Source organism: Paroedura picta, chromosome 5 (assembly GCF_049243985.1).
Source record: "Paroedura picta isolate Pp20150507F chromosome 5, Ppicta_v3.0, whole genome shotgun sequence".
Classification (NCBI taxonomy): domain Eukaryota; kingdom Metazoa; phylum Chordata; class Lepidosauria; order Squamata; family Gekkonidae; genus Paroedura; species Paroedura picta.
This window is the reverse complement of record NC_135373.1, coordinates 93,815,873-93,839,619: the sequence shown is the minus strand read 5'-3', so window position 1 is coordinate 93,839,619 and position 23,747 is coordinate 93,815,873. Positions and strand designations below refer to the sequence as shown.

Here is a 23,747-nt window from a genome sequence, read left to right as displayed (position 1 = left end):
CAGACTCTCTTTCCCCTTGCTTTCCTCCTCCTCCATCCATACTTCTCCATTCCTCCTCCCCCCACTCCCCATCTTTTTTCCCACTCCTCCTTCTGTTTGATCTTCCACCTTCCAATTCCTCCTTGCATCCAAACCTGAGCTGTCTTCTCTCCCTCCTTTATCCCACCACCAATTCCAGCCCTCTCCTTGCATCCCCACCCCTGAAGTCTTAACTACCCCTTTCCCCTGCCCCACTCTGCATGTCCCGCTCACTGCTGCAACTGGGCCTGCCCTGCCTGTTCAAGCTGCGGGTAAGGCTGGCCTCACTGGTTACAGCTGGCTCAGTGGGTAACTCTAGGGCTTCTTGCAGCCCTGCCTTGCTGGGACCCTGAGAGGGATGATGGGACTATGTAGCCAACTCTCTGGCTCGCATCCTCCTTGAAGGAGAAGAAGAGTTGGTTCTTATATGCCACTTTTCTCTATCCAAAGGATGTTTAGCCATGCCCACAGCACTTCTAGAGGCAGATATAAAAGAATACCAATATCAGAGATTGGGCTCCTGTCCACTAATGCAGTAGTCCCCAAACATTTTATCACCGGGGACCAGTCAACGCTTGACAGTTTTACTGAGGCCCGGGGGGGGGGTAGTCTTTTGCCGAGGGACATTGCTGCCGTCTGAGCCCCTGCTCCACTTGCTTTCCCGCCAGTGCCCCTGACGTCTCACTGCCCATTGGGGGGCGCTGCCAGCAGCAGCTGTGCAGTGCCACACCGAGGGGGAGCCTCAGCCATGGCAGCCCCTGGAGAGCACCAAAGGTGAGCTGGTGGCAGAGTAGCAGGGCAGCCCCCGAGGCCGCAGCCAGGGAGGAGGACAAGGAGGAGCCACGGCCCAGTACCGACTGATCCACGGACCATTAGCAGTCCCCAGACCGGGAGTTGGGGACCACTGCACTAATGGAAATGGAATCCTTGGAACACATCTTCTTTCATTTCTTCCTGAATACCACAGCTTGTAACAAGCTGCCCCGCTTTTGGAAGGGAGGTCACACCGAACAGAAGTGGACTGAACCAAAGAAATTCTTACGGGTGACAAGCCTCAAGTCTCTCTAGAGACAGCGAAATTTTGTGCCTATGCGATTCAAGCCCGCCAGAAGGAAACCAAACAATTTTAACTTAAAAAAAAAAAAAACTAATTTTATTCTCCACACGCCCCCAACAAGTTTTAAAATCTTAATGTTTTATTATGTCAAATTATACGGTCTGTGACCGTATAAATGAATTTAATTAATTAATTCATTCATTAATAGCTCTACGGTGTGTATATCCACAATCAGGAAACAAATATGTGGACTTTTCTTGTATACAAATCTAAGGAGGATTGTCAACAAAGTCTTTTAGTTGAATAACAATGCAATCCTACAGATTTGAAATTAATAGACCTGAGTAGTATTAAGGCTGCATAGAACTATATTGTAACTCTGTGGCATCTTCTTAGTATAAATATTGCCATGTTAAAATGTTATTATTTTAAATAAAAATATATCATCAATGCTGAAAGGCTATTATAGGACACGTACTGCCTGATTCAAATCTAAGTCGAAAACATCTTACTTTGTACAATTCCAGAAACTTCTTTGTATCCAAAAGTTTTGTCTTTTTTCTTCGCTTGACATTAAGAAGAAATTTATTGCGTCTGGTAAACAAAAACAGTTAAAACAATCATATATGTGTTTTTAACATTCTGTGTGGCAACCATTTAACCATACATTTCTCAAACACATTTATAGTTAAAGCTGCCAACTGGCTAGATTTTCACTGGAAGAGTCAGATGTTGCCCATTCTGACTGGTTGTCAGGTAAAATTGTTGGTTTTTCCGCACATATTTAGGGAACAGGAAAGAAGCCAGTATTTAAACTGTTCTGTTTCTTAGACAAAGGAATTTGCTTCACTGCAACTTTCAGATCTTTGCAGGCAAACCATGTAGACATTTTTTCTGTGAAACTTTTTATATGACTCAAAAGTAAGCTTCTGTTTCTTTCCTGATATCTCTTCATCAGCCAGAAAAAAGAGGGATGGCATATACTCAGCTGATTTCAGGGTCTCCTCTGCAGATCATTCCCAGCTAAGCTACCAGAGATCTATTTTTCTACAGGTGCCGCTGCCTGACCTTTGGATCTTTCCATAGTCAAGGCATGTACTCTAACAGTAATTTGCCTCCTCTACCTAATCAGAAAAAATAGTGAATCCTAATGTATAAATCCTTGCCACCAGAAATGCATCTGTCTTCAAAATGTCTAAGAATAATTTTTTCTTGGAAAACCTGTCAGTCTTTACTTTTGTTATAAAATGGTTTTGGATAGGAATTTGAATGTCAGGAAGTTAAAGATTGCCCCAAAATTTTTGAAAGTAATTTACTTCTACAGAAAATGTATATTGTACATTACTTTTTAAGGTAGTCTTGTGTTTCGTCTGCCCATTCTACTATTCGTGAAAACCTTTCTTCATTAACAACTCGGAGCAAAAACTGTACAAAAAATTCAAGGAAGCGGGGGTTCTTCTTAAATTTCTGTACTGTTTAGAGATAAAATAATTGCAGTTATTACATGTAATCTTTTCATTATTACTTTTTAATAAAGGATTTTATAAGACATACACAATAATTGCATGTAAGAAAGAGTTCCAGATCCAAATTAGAAAAAAATCTATATTTTGCAACAATAACAAAAATACAAGGTAACATCTGGGAAGGGGTCCTTGGATGTTTTAAAGGAATGACAACAAAACATACACAGATTAAAATGAACAATTAAGAAAGGAAAGAGAAAAGAAATAATACAGTAATTACAAGAAGGTAAGAAAGTTTTTAAAGAAAATGGAGCTATTCAAAAAGTATTTTGTAAATACTGTTCTAATTTGTATAAAGGTCATGATGCACCATCAGCAAAAATAGACGAATATTAGTAAACAAAATTTACCTAAGATTATAGAAGAATAAAGATAAATTCTGAATGGTCCTATAACAATAAGGGATGTATTGAAAGCTATAAAGAAAATTTAAACCAGGAAAGGTGCCAGGCCAGATGGTTTGTTGTTGTTGTAAGTTTCTATCAGTTCCCCAGAGTGTTCCCCCTCCCCTCAGAAAGGAAGTTGACTTTTCTGCCAAAAGTCATGTGGTGTGGAAGGTGTGAGCACTCTCTTCTCAGTTCTCCCATTGCTGCCATGAAAACAAATTTTCAACTAATCAGCAGATGCCACAGTGGGGAAAGGGAGGATTGTGAGCCTACACAAAAGGTCATTCCAATTAAAAGCAGTTACAGGTAAGTGCTACTCTGTTTTAATCGTTGTGGCTTCTGTGCAGTCCCACATGGAACTCTAGCAAGATCGCTCACTATGGAGAAGGGTGTGGCCAGTCAGTGGAAGATTGATTGCAGCACTGTGTTTCCCAGCTTCAACATTTATTGAGTAGTGGAGATAAATGTGGATCGTGCAAACCAAGTCGTCATACTACAAATATCCTCCAATGGAAAGTCAGATCTGGTCTCTGGTAGAGTGTGCTGAAATGCTCACGGGGCAGTCCACCTTGGCTTGGGGGTATGCCAGCTTAATAAAATGCACAATCCAACAGGAAATAGTTTGTGCAGATACAGCTCTACCCCATTTGGGACCCTTGAAGCATAAAAACAGATTCCTGTCATGTCTGAACTCTTTTATCCTGCCAAAATAAAAAAAATAAGAGCTCTACAGACATCTTATGGACATTCCTTCCTAGTTCTGATGTTGGCTTCGGGAAAAATGTCAGGAGGGATACTTTGAAATGAAATTTTGACACCACCTTAGGGAGGTAATCAATATTGGAGCACAAAAGCAGCCTGTCATGGTGAACCTGTAGAAAAGGTAGAGCCACAAGCTCTCCTACTCTCCTTGCAAAAGTGATTGCTATGAAGAATGCAGTTTTGTGTGACACAAAAGACTGATCTGACAAGGCTAAGGGTTCAATTGGGTTATGAACTAATTTAGACAGTAACAGAGACAGAATCCATTGGGGAGTAGGCTTACACACATGTGGGTACAGGTTCATAAGACCTTTTAAAAGCTCTTGGCCTCAGGGTCACAAAACAAAGAACACTCGTCAAACTGAATGTGATATGCAGAAATTGTAGCAAGGCTAACTCTTCACTGAAGAGTTAGCCAACCTTTTATCTTTTAAGGTGGTAACCAGATATCTCGACACCTATCTGGTATCGCAAGAAACTGGATTCAGATTTCTTTCCCTTGCCCCAAAATCAAACAACTTCCAATTTTGGCTATAGGATTAACTAGAGGAATGTTTCCTTGCTGCTAATAAAATATCAAATATTCAGTCCCCCACTTCAGCTACAGATGGAGCAACCAGGCTCTCAGGGTTAGAATGGAGATCTCAGTCTACTAACCTACGTCTCCCCATTACTAATTCGCTTCCACTCTTCCCTCTACAGCAGGCTTTCTCAAACATGATTTCACAAAACTCTGAGATTTCTTGATGGCCCTGTTATTAAACATTTATCAGGTGATATGACTATATATGGCCATGTTGACCAACCCACCCCCTCCCAAAATGGCTAATGATGGGTCTGGAGCCTCAAATTACATTCCCCCCAGATGACAATTTAGCTAATGTAACAATAAGAATAGCATTAACAAAACCTTTCTTTAGTCAGTCTTACTGATCCCCAACAGATTCATGTAGCAAAATAAAATGTTATGTAGTAAAATAAGTTTCTGATTAAGAATCTAATGTTTATCAGAGAAAATGTTCTTCAAATTGATATTGGAAAGTAGCTGTCAATTTTCAATTTATACAATTTATACAAATATTTTAACATTTTGCTTGTAAATATTTTCCCCTATATTAGAAAAATAATATGAATTTCAAATAATTAAGATACTTTAGAATTCAAGATTTGTATTTGCATGTTCCAGGATTCAAATGTTTAAAGAAGAAGAGTTGATTCTTATAGGCCACTTTTCTCCACCCAAAGGGGGCTCACAGCGGCTTACCGTCACCTTCCCATTCCTCTCCCCACAACAGACACCCTATGAGGTGGGTTAGGCTGAGAGAGCCCTGATATTCCTGCTCAGTCAGAACAGCTTTATCAGTGCCGTGGCGAGCCCAAGGTCACTCAGCTTGATGCATGTGGGGGAGTGCAGAATCAAACCCGGCATGCCAGATTAGAAGTCCGCACTCATAACCACTACAGCAAACTGTTTCTCAAACTGGCTCTTAAAGAAAAATAAAGTATTTTATTTTCAATTTTCCAATAAAGGATGCTTTAAAATTAACTGTTAATTGTAAATAAGAAATGAAAAACATTACCTTCTTTATAAGCAATCTTTGTTTGCCAGATTTTAACAATAGGATACAATAATACTGCATCTTCATCTCCTATAAGTTCCTGTCCTAGATTGAGATTCAAATAAAACACAGACTAATACAATAAAAAATGCAAAAGAGTTACATACATAGGGAATAATACAACTGGGGGAATACAAAAAAAAATCTCCTAATATTTTCTCTTTTAAAATGACTGAAATACTTTTTCGGACAAGGACGTGCCTTGTTTCAAATTAACAGCAGACCAGAAGTGAGAGAGAGGTTTGGCCTAAGTCTGCCATATGTCTGATGCTATTCAAGAAAAAGGAACAAGCTTTGTTTATACCAGGGTTTCTCAACCAGTGTTTCATGAAGCTCTAGGGTTTTTGAATGGCCCCGGAAGCATTTCCTGAATGGGTGGGAGTTATTTTTTTTTTACTTGTTAGACATTTATCGGGTAATATAATCATATACAATCACGTTGACCCACCCACCCAATGATGATCCTGGAGGGGTGGGAAAGGGAGGGGCCTGAGTGGGCACGTACACAGCTATGCTTCCCAACCATCTTCTGCATGATCATGCCAGTTCTGGGGTTTCTCAAAGCCTGAAGAATGTTTCAGAGGGTTCTCAATAGTGAAAAAGTTGAGAAAAGCTGGCTTATACTGTCTCTAAAGGAAAGGCAACTGGGCTTCCACCCAAAGAATGAAAATAGATACAAAGAAAGGGTGATACTCTCTCTTCACATAAAAGCAGTTCAGGAGGAACCTACTTATACACAACACTGGGAGAGGGGAACAGTACCCTCCTATACAGTGTTTTGCTGACTGAAGCAATTAATTTCTCTCAGCAAGACTGCCAGCACCTCAGTGGATACTATAAAGGCAAGTTAGTCTTTTGGTGAGTGAACAACATGCTGAAAGAACAAGTGCATGTTTTGGGGTTGGGCTGTTTAGCCACATGAATTTATACTGTTCCTCTGCTTTTTTCTGCCCTTCATTCACACAGGGCTAAATTTTGCACAAAGTTATGGGAAGTGTGAGAGGGGGGATGTGAAAGAAAGAAAAGGTAAACTTAATAAGAAAATAGTGTAATAAAAAACTGGTTATGACTTTAAAAAAAAGAAGTAGTTTGGTTCTTATATGCCGCTTTTCTCTACCAGAAGGAGTCTCAAAGTGACTTGCAGCCACCTTCCCTTTCTTTTCCCCACAACACCCTGTGAGGTAGGTAAGGCTGAGAGAGCCCTGATATTACTGTTCGGTCAGAACACTTTGAACACTTGCTGTGGCAAGTCCAAGATCACCCAGCATGCTGTATGTGAGGGGGTGGTGAATCAAACCCGGCTTGCCAGATTAGAAGTCTGGCTCCTAACCACTATACCAAGCTGGCTCTAAATGCCTGTTTCAAACACTAACTCAGCTGCCCAGATACAAGCATCTATTCAGGAACCAGAAAACACCATTAGTTTTCCATCCCCCAACCGGAGGTTTTATGTAGATTAGCCTGTTCTCTCTCCCTTCCTCAGTGCTCATCTTCCATATTTTCCTTGTTACTGCTTGACCTTCCACCACCTCCTTCCACCTCACTTATAACTTCCACAATCCTGCCCTTTTCCTTTTAAATGTTGCTGTTGCTCCAGTCCTGCATCCTGACTCCTATTTGTCTTCTCTGTGTCCCCGTTTTTCCATTATTACTTTTCCCTCCATTGTCCATTTAATTGCCTTGTTTCTAGGGATTCCCAAACCCTGAGACTGGATACCATCCCAAACTCAACTAATCAGGGTTAGCAAATGCGGGTTAGTAACTCCAGCTCCATTCAATCAATACATTCCTTCATCTGTTCCCTGGGGTCTGCCTGGAAGCTCCTCCAGGATAGCTGTTAAGATGACCTCTTCCCACCACAGCTTTATCACTTTGTTGGCTGGCTGAATGTGGGCCTTCTACCAGCATCATCCCACAAAGAGGGGTATCATGTCCATGCTCCCATATACCTACTCTGCAAGGGAGAACAAGAGTAGGCAATGGGAAGGTGCCTGGCCAAGGATTGCTTACTTAGCAATAAACTGTTTTTTCATTACTTCTATAAGATTAGTGGACATGACATAGAATTAAAATAATTACATATGCTAAAATCTACCTGCTTTTGTCAGTCTCAGCAAAGTGCTTTCCAGAGCTTCTAAATTCTCATTTACTTTTTCAGCTGCAGCTATTTGTGATTTCAGCCTTTTGGAAGGAGTCTGCAATAATCAGTTAAACAATAATTTTCAAATTGACCAAACTAATATTTTTTTCCAAAAAATTCTATTTCGTTTACACCCAGTTCATTTACACAGTAGTCTATGATTCATCCATGCCAATGGGCTACTTAAATTAATGGGATAGTATGAAATGTACCTTATGTATACCTGATTTCCTTGATTATAAGGACAATCTAGGCATTTCTACAACATTGCCCTTCCAGGTTTTTTTTAGCCTAGAGTTTATAATTGGACATGATTATTTTCCCATTTTCTTGACCATTATGTGGCCATAGATATAATGTGGCCATAAAAGTTCTGGTACTACTCCCCTTCTTTGCTAAATTATCTGGGAGGCTAAATAAGCTGTATGGTGTTTTGTTTTGTTTTTTTCAGTTTAAGCATGTACATTTAGGACCTATCAAGCAGAACACAGCCATTCATCAGTAATCTAACAGGGGCTTGATAAGCCTCCTGGTTTTGCTCACTGCTGTAGACTACAGAAACTGGAAGCTGATCATTGACAATATATTGCTGTAGGGCATCATTCTACTTGGAAGGTCCTAAATGTATTCCAAGTTTCTATTAGTTATTTTCATTAACTTTCAAATAATTTTAGAGTCCTGTGGCACCGTTAAGACTAACAAATTTTTATTCAAGGTATGAGCTTTTGTGTGCATACAAAAGCTTATACCTTGAATAAAAATGTGTTGGTCTTAAAGGTACCACTGGACTCTAAATTTGTTCTGCTGCTTCAGGCCAACACGGCTACCCGCTTGAATCTGAATTCAAATAAATAACACAACATTTATGTGAAAGAACAAAAAAACATTTAAAAGGAGTAGTTACCTCATCTTCTAGTATTTCATCTGCTCCTTCTCCAGGCGAGGTGGGCTGTAAGGGAGCCAATAATTTTTTCCCGTAGTTGATAATAACTATTGCTAATTCATATTCTTTCCATGACCGCAGTACCTATTAAATATACAACATTTCCATATAATTTCCTTTGAGCAAAGAGCTGGGATCGCTGAGGGAGTTGGACGGGGGATGTGAATTTCCTGCATTGTTCAAAAGGTTGGACTATTACCATTGTGGTCCCTTCCAGATTTATGCAAAAGATTTATGCAATGTGAAGAGAAACCAGCCCCACCTGTGCCACCACCCTTCGTCACCAGCAGCGGCAGGGCCTCTCCGGCCACCCTGCATGGCCTCGCGTATGTCCTCCCAGGCAGCTGACCCACCGCTACTACTGCTGGCACCCAGCGCGGAGCTCCAGCTCTGGGCCACTGCCCTCGCCCTGCCAAGCCGTCCTTGCTCCTGGATGCGGGCCTGCTGGAGCAGAAACACCAGCTGGACAGCAGGTTCCCGTGTCCCGGACAGCGGGTTCCCATGTCCCAGACAGCACCGCCCAGATGGCCGTTTGATAAATATTTAGAGGAACTGTGGTAAGGATGTTTCAAATATTCAGAATCCTATGGCATCTCAAATACTAAGGACTGAATACAGAGGAGCATTTTTTGGCATGCACAGTAGAGATCTGGAAATGCTACTTGGCTGCTCAAGCTCCTATGGACTCAAGTAACCTTGATGGGAGAAGGTTTGAGCCTGGATGAAAATTTTCCAATTGTTTATGTCTCACTTTTCATGACCCATTGACCCTCAGCTTACTATGTTTAATGCCAACAATGTACAGACATTACTGCTGACTGAAGATCAGCAGAAACATGCACCGCATGGATGACAAAAGTTCTAGAATTTTACTTCTACAAATAAAAATCAGACATGCACAATATGTGCCCCCTCCCACTGCCACTTTAGAGGAAGAGCAGCAATCTGTTTTCATTTGTTCATTACTCAATGGAACTGTAAAAGCAAGAGCTTTGCATGCTCATTCAAGAATTAAAAATGCAAGTGACCTCATCAACCAAATGCTTGATAAGGAAAATGAAATTTTGCAGTACCTTTTTAACAACAAAACTCTATTGGCTTAAAGCAGATTAAGATTTCTAACACATCTAACAATTATTGAGATTGAGAGTACTTCTCAGGAGTATATTCTCTTTCAATGGATTCTCTTCCTTCCCCCTAACTCTACCCTGAGGAGCGTTAGACAATACTGTGAAGCTACATTTAGAAGTATGTTTCATTCCCATTTGAAGATAAGTACATTAGAGCTCAGCTTGGTACATACATACTACTATACATAGCACTGAAAACTGCCAGGAGGGAAAATTTGAAGGAGGAATATATGAGCCCAAGTGGAGTTTAGGAGAAGTAAACATGTCTGAGAAGCACTTCCAATCTCTTAATTATAGTTTAAAAATTGGGAAGTTGCACTTTTTTGCCAGCCCACTTATGGCAATTCTGTAGGGTTTTCAAGGCAAAGAGATATTCAGAAGAGGGTGTGCCATTGCCTGCCTCTGTGTAGCAACCTCAATATGCTATTCAATTACTGCACAGGTCAACTCTGCTTAGAGTCCAAGATCTGATGTGCCCGGGCTAGAACGGACAATTCAGGTCAAGCTGTTACTGAAAATCATCCCCAATTTTTTTTTAAAGATAGCGGGTGGAATTAAACTGATATTTGAAATGTTTTACTAATCCAGTGTGTATATTTAGTACATGGAGACAATGAAACTGTATTCATACTATACACGGAGGGAATCTGATCCATTTACCTTAATGCAAGTTCTGCAAGTCTTCAAGATAAGCAATAAACAAGTTTGATTAAATGAAGCTATAATGTTCTCACATGCTCCACACCTCAGTTTAAAATTCCATTAGGTTTTTCCCCCCAGTATTTTGTCATGTGTACCAAACACTGCAATCTCAAGTTTGTGCTTACCATAACTAACAAATTTGTAACAGAAAATCATAGAACCAATACACACCTTAGCTGTGAAAAAAGAGGAGCAAGCTATCATGTGCTGAATGCTCTCATAACATCCTGCTGATTTTTTTTGCAGCATACTGCAAGGGATTTCTTGAAGAACTGTGAGACACTTAATGAGAACCTGAAAATAAAGGATCAGAAAAAAATTTAAAATTACAGCTACCCAGTACTGTACAAATAACTGCAATGGACAGCTAACTGCTGATGTGTTATACCAGTCAGAGAACAGTTAAAGAAGGTAAATTGGAACCTGTGTGTATTTTATTTATTTATTATATTTATTTATTATGTTCCTGCCTCCACAGATTGTAGTAATTTTGTACCAAATACACTTATGCCTGTTTATCTAACAAGTGACAGCCAAGTGGACTCTCAATAACACTGTTCTGTAGAAAAAGCAGCTACATTTTTGTGACAACTATTGTATATAGTTACATGAAGTTTCCTTCATTACTGTTGCCCTTTCATCTGCCACGTTTAAAACTCCCTGACAATCTGACTTGATCATTTCTCCATAAAAGTAAAATATAAAACAGTTTATATGTTGTAAATTAATATCAGCTTCTTACATACTGTAATCAAATGTATATTAACAAAGGGTTATTTTGGTTCCTCAGCATCTTAAGCTGTCAGCATAAATGTATCCATTTAAATAACTGGAGGGACAACCAGAGAAATAAAGAAGGGGGATGTTCCACTAAAGAACAAAAAAGAAGATTTGGATCTTCCAAACCACAACCTAGGAAGTGGCCAGGATACCCATAGTCTCAACCAGGAGAACTCACCTGCTAATCACCATGGAGGAGCCAGAGAACATCAAATACACACAGAGGCAGAAGCAGGCAACAAAGGAGCGCCCCTGAAGCCCCCGACAGCTTGGAGGCAGCCCCATCCTCATGGCTCAGTGATGGGGAAAGAACCAGGGCCAGCTAAGGGAGGCATCCATGGTGTGGGCTCCTGCAAGAATCCTTTGTCAATGGGCCACAGGGTCAGCTGAGTCAACAGTTGGAGCAAGCCAAAGGGAGCGGAGTGAGGGGAGGCAACCACCTGAAGGATTGGGCATGCCTGAGGGCGAGGGCAACCAGGCAGCCAGGATGAAGAGCATGGGAGGAAGAGCTAGCAGGAAGTAATAAAGCCTCAGTTACGGTGGAGCCAGGGGAAGGAGCAAATAAAATGAGGCTACAGAAAGGAGGACAGGGAGGAAGTAGGCAGTGTGATGCTGAAAGTAACTATTTCACCCCGCAAGGACTGTTTCAATTCTGGGTGATGCCATTCAGACTGCACGAGGTAGCCACCTCCTTTCAGAACCTGGCGGATCAATCCTTATCGCAATGTGCATTTACAGATATATACAAAATTATAATTTGCAGCTCAGACTGGTGCACAAATTTAGAGCCCCTCACCCAGGTTCTCCAGCACTGTCATCCATGGGGCTGAACGTCAATCCAAAAAAGAGTAAAATCAGATCCCAAGAACTGAAGTATCTGTGGTTCATCATCGGGAAAGGACAAGTAAGACCCACCCAGGGAAAAGTAGCCAAAACTGAGAACACCCTGAGGTCTTGCATGAATAATTTCCTTGGCATGGTCAGCTGCTATTGGTATTTTATTTCAAACTTAGCCCTCCAGGTCAGCCCTGAGAAAAGGGACAGCCAACCCAGATTCCGTGGACAGCCTATCAGCGGCACCCCTTTGAGAGGCTGCATACTTGCTTGTCAGGGAGACCAGTCCTCCACAACCCAGGGAGGCCAGTCCTCCACAACCTCAGATTCTAGAGTGGTCCTGTCACAGATGGTGGGCGACCAATAACTACCAATCCAGTTCCTCAGATGGAAACTCCAGCTGGCAGAGCAAGATATTTGGCCATTGAGAAGGAAGCACTGGCCATAAGTACAGTATTACTTAGCCAACCACCCATTCACGTTGGTTACCAATCACAAGCCCATAGTTTGGTTGGCACAAGAAGAAGAAGAAGAAGAAGAAGAGTTGGTTTTTATATGCCGCTTTTCCCTACCCTAAGGAGGCTCAAAGCGGCTTACAATCGCCTTCCCATTCCTCTCTCCACAACAGACACCCTGTGGGGTGGGTGAGGCTGAGAGAGCCCTGATATTCCTGCTCGGTCAGAACAGTTTTATCAGTGCTGTGGCAAGCCCAAGGTCACCCAGCTGGTTGCATGTGAGGGAGCGCAGAATCAAACCCGGCATGCCAGATTAGAAGTCCGCACACCTAACCACTACACCAAAATGGCCAAAGACCACAACCCCTGACTCTTAACAGTGGGAACTTTCACTCCTACCCTCTAGTTTTTCAATCCAGCATTGAGCAGTATCATTGAGGAAATGATTATACTGTTGTAACCCGCCACGAGCCGCAAGGGAGTGGTGGGAAATAAATTCAATAATAATAATAATAATAAAATAATAATCTGGTTGAGGAGCTGGGGGGTGTCAGGTTTCCCAAGCCCCCACCCAGGAGCCCCAGTATCCTACTCTGGCAAACTCACCTGGCAGTCACTGCAGAGGAGCTGGAAGATGCCAAAGACCTGCAGGGGCACTCTTGCAACCCCAGACAGCTTGGAGGTAGCCTCACTTTCATGGTTCAGCAACAGGAAAAGGGCAGGGGCCAAGCTAGGTAAGTATCCATGATGTGAACTCCTGCACGCAGCCTCCATCAATGGCGTACAGGGCCAGCCAACCCGACTTTGGGAGCACACCAAAGGGAGAGAAGCAAGGAGAGGTAACCATCCGAAGGGGTCGGACATGGCTGAGGGCAAGAGCACCCAGGACATGAAGCATGGAAGGTTGGGCTAGCAGGAAGCACTAAAGCTTCAGTTGGGATGGAGCTGGTGGGGAGGGGAGGAATGAATAAAAGGAAGCAGGCAACGTGATAGTGACAGCAACTACCTCACTGCCAGGGCACAGTCATCAGCAGCAACCAATCAAAACCATATTCTAAGATCTCCCAGAGCCTCCAGATGGGAGAAAGCATTCTGTCATCTCGGTGGAAGGCAGTGTTACACCAGTAGCTACAAAGGAGCCCGACACAGGGAACTGTCATATTGATGTATCATTACTCTGCATTTCAATGTAAAATTTCAACATTTTTGTAGTTGCTTTCCACAATGATATCTTAGAATTTATTTAGTAAATAATTATCCTTATAGGCTTAAAAAGTTATAGTATTTGTGATCAGACTACTATACTACTTGAAAGTTAATTTGTGCAAGTAAGTATCCTTTACTTGACAGAGGTGAAAATCAATTAAATTGCTGTTTGGTGAATAATCTGTGTAGAAAGGACAATTATCTCTTAATGCTGAATAAGTGTTTCAATCACAGGCATGAAGCTGATCAAAACTTTGATGGTGGAAGACGGGCAAAGGATAATGTTCAGTACTGGTACTGAACATATCCCAGAGCAAATCTGTGATCTTGTCGATAAAATGAAGTATGGCAGCTAGCATCTTGGAGACCAACAGAAGCCCAGTGCCTACTCCTCATTCTTCCCAATGGAGTGATGGCAGCAGAGAGATCAATTGAAATTGATTCCAAAAACCCTGATTATATTCATGATACCGAGGCTGTCACTGCTAGATCCAGAAGTCAGATGATGAATGCCTGCAGCAGCCTTGTTATTATAAGAGGGATAGGGGAGTGATGCTAGGTGATACCATTGGTGGTAAGAAAGGAGATGACTTTTGATAAAGAATCTCAGGAGTTCAACATCTGGGGCTTGGTTTTGATTGGACAATGGAAATCTCCAGATGATATCTTCAGTCACTTCAATACATTGGGTTGCAGCAACATTGGTGGCAGAAGAATGCAGAGAAAGATCAACCTTAGGTGCTCACACCAAAAGTTGAGAGGGTCTAAACTATATTTACATTTACATTGTACTTCTCCTTCTACAGTTCCAATAGATATCAAGCCTGACACCTCAGGGTCAATTGCTTGGTTTGCTGCTAATACAGTAACAAAGGAGTATATAGTAGTGATTCTAATGTCAAACGGTGAATTTTCAGTACTAATACTGAGCAGATAGATGACTCAATAATCAGGACTGATTTATCAGCTGCAGAACTCAGAGGCTAAGAACAGCTGCTTCCAATAGATTGGTTATGCCTTGCCTGTTTCAAGATTTTCAGGTAATGGATAGAGTCTCTGTCACATGCTATTCATGGCAAAGCAGACGTGGATTGTAGCCGTCAGCCCAAGGCAGCTATCCAACTCACTTCCACCATATTTTAATGGTTGTTCTCTATGTCATAAGAGGAAAATGAAGAAGAGAAAAAGAACAGTAGTAGGGGTAGGGAACATGATTACTCTCAAAGTATTTGAAAGGTTGTCACTTGGAGGAGGACATGGAGTGGTTCACATTGGCAGAAAAGAATAGGACCCACAGTAATGGCTTTAAATTATGGGCAGAACAATACCAGCTTGATATCAAGGAGGGGGAGTCACAGTAATTCAGCAGTGGTATCAGATGTCTAAGGAGGTAGTGAGCTCCCCCTCACTGGCGGTCTTTAAGCAGCAGTTGAACAGACACTTATCCTGGATGCTTTAGGCTGATGCTCCATTGAGCAGGGGGTGGCCTATATGGCCCCTTCTAACTCTATGATTCTATTCCAGGAGGACTTGGTTTTTATACCTTGCATTACCCAAAGAAGTCTCAAAGCAGCTTACAATTGCGTTCCCTTCCTCTGCCCACAACAGATATGCTGTGAGGTAGGTAGGGCTGAGAGAGCTCTAAGAGAACTGTGACTGACACAAGATCCCCCCGCTGGCTTCTTGTGGAGGGGTGGGGAATCAAACCCAGTTCTCCAAATTAGTGGCCACTGCTCTTAACCACTACACTACACTGGCTCTCAAGAGAAGACAGAAAAGGTTAAAAAAGGGGTTTTCTTAACAGAAAAAAGTTAGTTTGCAGAGAAGGAGCCTCTGAACAGGAGGTGGGAAGGTGCAACTCCTGATCTTTGAGTATGCAACTCAAGAATGTACCTCTGAATGGAGATGGTTTTTCATGCTTAAAAGTTAGCTCTAGGGCCCATTATGCATGGGGGGGGATAGCGCACATTCGGGGTGGAATGGCGGCAACTAAAATCACCAATAACACACGACGCAGGCTGCAACCGGCCACAGATTCGGTGCATGCCGCCGAAAAAACCACATTAATGAAACGTGGAAGAAAGCGCAGCTTCCAGGTGACCAGGGCGCAACCAGAAGCGGCGCCAGGGTCGCCGCGTGCATAATTGATTACTGTGGGTTTTGCCGCCATCGCATCGCGTCCCGTGCATAAGCGGTTTGCTTCACTTCTTCCCCCTCCGCATTTTCCATGTGACCCCAAATCACCATTTCGGCGGCCGAGCATAATGGGCCTAGAAGTTTACTAATCAAAGCTCTGAACACATTCAAAGTCCATCACCATGATATACAGAGATCATAACAAAGTAGAAATAAGACTTACAGTGCAAACCTGAACAGAGTGATACCCTTCTAAGTCAACTGATTTCAATGGACTTGAAGAGTTCCACTTCGCTTAGGATTATACTGGTTGTTAGCTCTGAGGGGATTTTTTGTAGTTGTAGTTAATTAGTTGCTTTTTAACCATTACATCTAGATGAATACTGTGTTGTTCAATATATTATGAGTGAATTGAAATTTATTTTCAAAGCCGACGCCAGAACAAGCATGCAAACAAAGCATTAAAACAGGAAAGGTTCAATATATGAAGAAGTACCCTTACCTGAATGAGGGGAACTGAATGGATCCTGTGAAAGATCAGGGGAGCTATAAGGCCATAGCAATGAACAACAGACTGCAAAGCATATGATACATCGTTCAGCCAGTTACTCAGTTCAAGTGCCATTAGCATCCTCTCACATTCAGCTAGCCTAGCAACCTGTAGGGAAAAAAAAGATACTTCAGTCTATACATTTATAACACACACACATCCTGGGAATTAGAATCATAAATATGCTTATGGCATTAGAAAGAGCACCCAGGCAAGAGCTTTATGTTCCAGATGCTTCTAATGTGCCTACTTACAAATTTAGCATGCTTCATAAAACTTTAAAAGTTGTCTTTTCCAATACAGTGTTTAGAAAAAAGTTTTATAACACACACAAATCTAAAGACACAGCTTCATGCTTCTATAAGAAAATTAAAAGATTCAAACTATAACTAGGAAAATGTAATAGGTCTGCCATCTAGTGAGTGACAAAGCAAGAGCAGCAGCTGAACTTCTATCCCTGTAGGATGGAAAATCACTTAAATGTAGAAACGGTAATACTGCTTCTGAATTAGTCCCAAAATATAAAACATTTGGGTTGTGGACTAAAAGGAGGCAATATAATGCATTAATTTTCTTTTTAACAGGTTATTGACCAAAATTCTTACATTCTGTGACATTCTTGCTTCCTTGCCACTCTGTGGTATATAAATGTCACAGGCAAAACAGTATGTACAATCCAAGCACTAGTTCCTTCACATGGCCAATAATTTGCACAGAACAAGTTCAGGAAACAATTTGGTGAAATGTCAACGAAGAGGAACAGTTAGAACCAAAGGAATACCACCTTAGCATACAAGACTGGCCCAAGGGGCCAAGTCAAGCAATTTAATAGATCCTATTGGTTTCATCGAGGCACACATCAAGGTTTGATTTTGCATAGGACAAATAGCAACACTTGATTTTCAGAGATTTTGAACTTGCCTCCATACACAATTAGAGGGCTAGAAACAGGCTTACATGTGACAAGTAAAAGTAAGCAGGCTTATTTCTGGCCCAGCGGGTCTATGAAATATCCCTGAATATGGCCCCACGGGCTGTCTTGTAGACCAGTGGTCCCCAACCTTTTTATCACCGGGGACCGGTCAACAACAATTTTACTGAGGCCCGGGGGGGGGATCTTTTGCCGAAGGACGTCACTGCCACTGCCTGAGCCCCTGCTCTGCTTGCTTTCCCACCAGTGCCCCTGACTTCCTGCCACCCGCTTGGGGGCTCTGCCAGCAGCAGCTGCGCAGTGCCACACCAAGGGGGAGCCCCAGCCATGGCGGCCACTGGAGAGCACCAAAGGTGAGCCAGCGGCAGAGTGGAAGGGCAGCCCCTGAAGCAGCAGCCGGGGAAGAGGAGCTGCGGCCCGGTACCGACTGGCCCACGGACCGGGACCGGTCCCCGGACCGGGGGCTGGGGACCACTGTTGTAGACTGTACCACAGCTGCCTTGCTGTGGTACCCTCAACAAGCTAGCCCCACAGGGCCATATTTTATTTCTTACATTTATTATTAAACTTTTATACTGCTGCCCCTCATATGGGCTCAAAGTGGTTTATAGCACTAAAAGAATATACACAATAAAATACTATAATAAAATACAATTCTATTTGTGGTCTTCAGAACTTAAGATACCAAGGCAGTCAAACCGGTCTTATAAAACAGCTTAAACTTCAAGAAGTTGATTTGCCTCATCAGTTCTTTTCTTTAAAAGTTTTATTTTATGGAAACAACAGTTTTCAGTATGAAAACACAAACCATGAAAATTCAGGTAAATATATGCTTGTGTTAAAACATGAAAAGTAACAAAGAAAATGATCAAAGCAAAGCATATTATACCACACATACCTGTCTGCTATATTTTAGTTCATTGAAAGAAACAGAATCAGAGAAGAGACCTCTTTCATTCACACAGATGTCATTGATAATAAAAATGCTCCTGAGAAACAGGTATAATAGGTTTGGAGAAGCATGATGTACAATATCAGGAATTAATCTACAAAATATGAGAAAAACACTATTTTATTTATATTTATACATTATACATACACACATTCATAAATACACAATAATTAACCTATAACTAAATATGTGGATCTTTGCACTAAACAGATTTTTCTACAAACGTGGGTGACCCCTAAGGCATGTAGAAAAATATGAAATCTTCAAAAAATATAAGGCCAGGTTAAATCATCCCCAAAGTAGAATAGAGAACAGAGAATGCATCTCCTTATGATGGTCATAATCATAGCCCAGGAGCTACCCTGGGCCCAGTAGTGTCAGTGACCATGCCAACGGGGCCATGCTGAGCCAACTTGCTTCTCCACAAATGCTATTTACATCAATTTCTATATCTAGTGAAACAAAATGAGTCCAAAAGCACCTTTAAGACCAACAAAGATTTATTCAAAGCATGAGCTTTTGATTAAATGCACTTGAAGCTCATACCTTGAATAAATCTATGTTGGTCTTAAAAGTGCTATTGGATTCAAATTTTGTTCTGCTACTTCAGACCAACATGGCTACACACTTGAATATATTCACTTGAATATATCTAGTGAAAAGAGCTGTTGTTAGTGTAGCAGGGTTTACAAGGACTGTGATGCCAGCTAAGGACCCATCACGCATGGGCCGGAATGTTCATGCTGGCTGCGGCAGGGCAGCGGGGAAAATACCCGATTATGCATGCCCCCGCCGCCAGTGCGGGCATGGCCCGGCCCAGGGCTACGAAAGGCCCGCGTTATTCGAATGAGGGAACTTCCACAGCTTCTGGGATACTGCGTGTGCCTGCAGGGGCTGAGACGGGCCGGCGCTGTGCATAATTGACAGCGCGGGCCTTTTGGCCTGCCTCGCCCTGACCCACGGTGTCCCTGTAGGGACACCGCATGCCCCTGCAGGCTCTGCAGTGGAGCTAAAGCCATGCAGAAGCAAAATGAAAAAATGACCCAGCTTGAAGTGAAAGTGAGTTAGCATGCAGAAGATAAATATACACTCGAGGGGAATGCAGGGCAAAAGTTGAGGGAAAGACTAGTGCATAAAACCCCTTTATTATTCTGAAAATGGTAAATTTCCTTGAACACGTTTACAATTTTGTCATACAACTTATATATATAAAATATAGTATCAGTACTTAAATAGTCTAATTCTAGTCATAATTTAAATATTCTCACTGCTGGTTACCTGTACTGAGATATGATCAAATTGTGACTTATAGAAACAATTTCAGCATCAGCAACAGGAGAATGAGGAGCTGAAACAAAATAATCCCAGAGGGGCTGAAATGCCTTTTTGGATAACGTATAGTTCTCAGTTTCAAAAGCACACTGGAAAAAAAGAACACTTTATGATATTTTGTTTTGTGGATATTTGTAAATGCCTTAATCAATATTAAAGCTAGTCATTAAATCATCAACAAAAATAATTTGTACTTCTTTGACTATACAGGAATCAAAGGGAATACATCATGGAAAGCCATCTTGGTGTAGTGATAAGAGTGTGGACTTCTAATCTGGCAAGACAGGTTTAATTCCACACTCCTCCACATGAAACCAGCTGGGTCACCTTGGGTTCACCACAGCACTGATAAAGCTGTTCTGACCGAGCAGTAGTATCAGGGCTTTCTCAGCCTCACCTACCTCAAAGGCTCTGTTGTGGGAGAGGAAAGGGAAGGTGAATATAAGCTGCTTTGAGACTTAGAGAAAAGAGGCATATAAGATCCAACTTTTCTTCTTCATCATCATATAAAGTGACATCTCTTAGCCTTGAAAGTGGATTCCTCAACTTGAGGAACCACAATTTTGTGTGTCTTATGGATCACAAAGAAAGTTCATAATGCCGCTGAAATGGAGGAATGGTAATTGGATGACTATGTGAGATCAGAATTCCCATATGCTTATGGGGGGGGGGGAGATGCATCAAGTTGTGAGTGTAGGTGTGGAAGGGAGAAACAAGAGATCACATAAGTTAATGTAGGAGCCAGGAAAGGCTAGAAACACAGTGAAGGAATGCAGGAACTGGACAGCCTTCAAATAACAGATAAAAGACATATAGAAGCTTGGTAGATACATCCACTAAAGTTTTCATGATGTAAAACATGGACAATCTTCTAAGCATTGGAAGGGACCATACAGGCCACCTAGTCCAACCCTGTGCTCAAGATCTGTTCTGTAAGATCCTTCTGTGCCCCATTCTACTGGATCCAATATTCCATTCTGTTTCCTATTTTTTAACAATGTTTGTATTCCCAAAATGCCAGAAGGAGATATGGGACAATAATACTACAAATCAAGAAAAATTATAAACAAAATTAAAAATGCAAGACAGCTCACTGAAATATCATTACTACCTGAATCAGGTATGCTCTGGCTGTAGCAGTAGAAAGAGGTGGGTATGCAAGAACTGGTTTGGTTGTTTCCCCAATGCCATCACCAATTAGTTTTCCATCTGAGGAATATGCTGCAACTGCAAATATGTACATTTCATTGGGTTCTAAATCTTTTACTTCTAAGACACAGTTTTCGTCAGCTCGTACCTGTCAATATAGAATAACCAGAGAAAACAATGATGTAGTAAAAGCTTTGTGATGAATGGGAGTATCTGCAGTTCACTGCAACAAGATGTCCTGCACATTGCTGCAGTCTCACCATAACATCTGCCCTCGTACAGCCCAGTGGAAGCAAGACAGCAGTAATGCCAAAGCAGGCAGCACAAGAGCTATTTGGGTGGGCCCCTGGATTCCAAGTATGCCAGTAATCTGAATTGTCCAGGTAACAAAGCTTTTACAGTAACATGTACATTATTTTACATCCTAGTTAAACGAAAGACCTACACAGCCAGTTATAAATCACCTACAGGAAGAAAATGTATGAGACCCATTATAGTCAGAATGGCAGAAAGTGAAGAGGAACTAAAGAGCCTGTTGATGCGGGTGAAGGAGGAGAGTGCAAAAGTTGGCTTGAAACTCAACATCAAGAAAACGAAGATCATGGCATCCAGCCCTCTCAATTCCTGGCAAATAGATGGGGAAGAAATGGAGATAGTGACAGATTTTATTTTCCTGGGCTCCAAGATCACTGCAGATGGGGACTGCAGCAAAGAAATTAAAAGACGCTTGCTCCTGGAGAGGAAAGCTATGGCAAATCTAGACAGCATCCTAAAAAGCAGAGACATCACCCTGCCAACAAAAGTGCATTTAGTCAAGGCTATGGTATTCCCAGCTGCAATGTATGGCTGCGAAAGTTGGACCATAAGGAAGGCCGAGCATCAAAGAATTGAGGCTTTTGAATTCTAGTGCTGGAGAAGACTCTTGCGAGTCCCTTGGACTGCAAGGCGAACAAACCAGTCAGTCCTAGAGGAGATCAGCCCTGACTGCTCCTTAGAAGATCAGATCCTGAAGATGAAACTCAAATACTTTGGCCACCTCATGAGAAGGAAGGACTCCCTGGAGAAGAGCCTAATGCTGGGAGCGATCGAGGGCAAAAGAAGAAGGGGACGACAGAGAATGAGGTGGCTGGATGGAGTCACTGAAGCAGTAGGTGCAAACTTAAATGGACTCCGGGGAATTGTGGAGGACAGGAAGGCCTGGAGGATCATTGTCCATGGGGTCGCAATGGGTCAGACACGACTTTGCTCCTAACAACAACAACATAGTCAGATTATTGCCATTATCAGAAACACCTCAGATTTGAACAAATCCAAGTTAATTTGATTCACTTTTCTACAAGTCATTAAATAACCATATTTCTTTACTGCCCCAGGATCTTTAAGTCTGCAAATAGAAGAAAGGACATAATCAACAAACAAGTATGAATATATGTTCCAGTATATCAGCTTGTGAAGTCTGAGGGTGTGGACAGGATTCTTGGAAGTCTGAGACCTACCTCCTGCTTGTACAACCCTTGCCCCTTCTGGCTCCTGCCAAGGGCAGGGTTTGGCAGACTAGGTCTGAGAGACAGTAGATGCCTCCTTGAGAGAATAGCCCCATGGTTACAGCCAGGGTGGGAGCCGGCTGACTAGTCTGGGATACTACTGGCCAGTGAACTGCTCTGGACCCAGGAGAGCTGAACAACTACCATCCAGGCTCAATTTTCCATTCTTAGAATCATAGAATAATAAATTTAGAAGTGACCTCCAGGGTCATCTAGTCCAACCCTCTAGAAAAAGCAAGGTGCTTGAGTAGTGACTGGCCAACTTCAGGGATTCCTGAATGAAGTAGATTGTTTAGATCAATTCCAATCTGATTTCAGGCTGAGTTTTGGGACTTAAACAGTTTTAGTCACCCTGGGGAATGCCATGTGCCAGGAGACAGATAAGGGGAGTTCAACTCTATTAATTGGTTGCGGACCACTGACATACAATACTATATTTAAGAGGAGACTCTTTCCATACATGCTACCTATGTGGCATATAAAATAGATAGGAATTGTAAGAGTTCTTACCAGTTCTGCAGTGTTCTTCACAGTGTAATTATTTAACCGAACTTTTGGCATGCTTCCTTGTGCTACACATCCAAAAATAGCATACCATGCAACCTTAAAAAAAAAAAAACAGCTACTGAAATACTTGGAGCTACTTAAGCATTCAAGCTGCATTCTAAACATACTCAAGAAGAGTATCTCCAAATTTCCAAGTTACAAGACCAGTCTACTTATTAAACAATTATATTGTAAAGTACCGGAAAACTGTTTTCAAAATCACTATAATTTTGGTTTCTGAAATAATTTATTATGAATATCTGAATCAATGTACTATAACATGAATAGTTTCAGTGGTCTATAAGATATAGTTTGGAAGCTTGAATCCCAACAGCACATCAAAGCAAGTTTTAAAGTAAGTATTAAAGTAAAGATGTAAAGATTCTCTAAACATAATAGAAATACTTATATAAGTGCATATTTTCTTTAACCCACTGGATGGAACTATTCACTTGCACAGTAGACAGTGGACAGGAGGCATCACTACTTTCTTTTCTTTTTTCTTTCTTTTCTTTTTTTTTGTCTCACTTTTATATATATACATTAACCAACCCAGGACCCATAATTTCTTCCTTCAACTGGGGTTGGTGGGAGAATTTGGGATTATATAATGATTTAAACTTTTTCAAGCTCTTTTCAAAAAGGAAATCCCCCCCCCCTAAATATAATGGGTACAGATGTGACATCTGTTGCCCCACACCAGGGAGAATGCCAGAGAGGCCAAGGCAGCAGTCATGCTGGTGGAGGCCAAGGCAGTGGCGGCAGTGCTGGTGAAGGACCAGGCAGAGACAGCGCTGCCAGTGGAGGCCCTGGCAGCAGTGGCACAGCCATCTGAGGCCCAGCCAGCAGCCATGCTGGACGAGGGACAATTTCATTACATTGGAATCGCACTGTAGTGCAATTCTAGCCTATAAAAAAAGCAATTGGGAGGCAGAGTTAAGGACAGAAATGAGGCTTAATGGGGAGTAGGGAAGCAATGCCCTAATTGTGGACAGCTTGGATTTTCCCCTTCCTGACAGTCCCGCCCTGATTTACACCTCATTGTGCCC

The 23,747-nt window shown here is 41.9% G+C and overlaps 1 protein-coding gene across 4 annotated transcripts in view; it reads right to left on the bottom strand.

The window, feature by feature from the left end:
• The window catches only part of CFAP54 (cilia and flagella associated protein 54), a 147,648-nt gene that overhangs the window by 73,742 nt on the left and 50,159 nt on the right, over positions 1-23,747 (bottom strand). For all 4 annotated transcript variants that reach the window (XM_077339115.1, XM_077339113.1, XM_077339116.1 and 1 more), the window contains 11 exons: positions 22,663-22,755; positions 20,571-20,756; positions 19,406-19,548; positions 18,074-18,221; positions 16,197-16,352; positions 10,455-10,577; positions 8,413-8,535; positions 7,464-7,563; positions 5,330-5,413; positions 2,421-2,547; positions 1,588-1,669 (listed from right to left, as the gene is read on the bottom strand). In XM_077339115.1, coding sequence (XP_077195230.1) covers positions 1,588-1,669; positions 2,421-2,547; positions 5,330-5,413; positions 7,464-7,563; positions 8,413-8,535; positions 10,455-10,577; positions 16,197-16,352; positions 18,074-18,221; positions 19,406-19,548; positions 20,571-20,756; positions 22,663-22,755 — 1,365 coding nt within the window. The remainder of the gene's footprint in view (positions 1-1,587; positions 1,670-2,420; positions 2,548-5,329; positions 5,414-7,463; positions 7,564-8,412; positions 8,536-10,454; positions 10,578-16,196; positions 16,353-18,073; positions 18,222-19,405; positions 19,549-20,570; positions 20,757-22,662; positions 22,756-23,747) is intronic.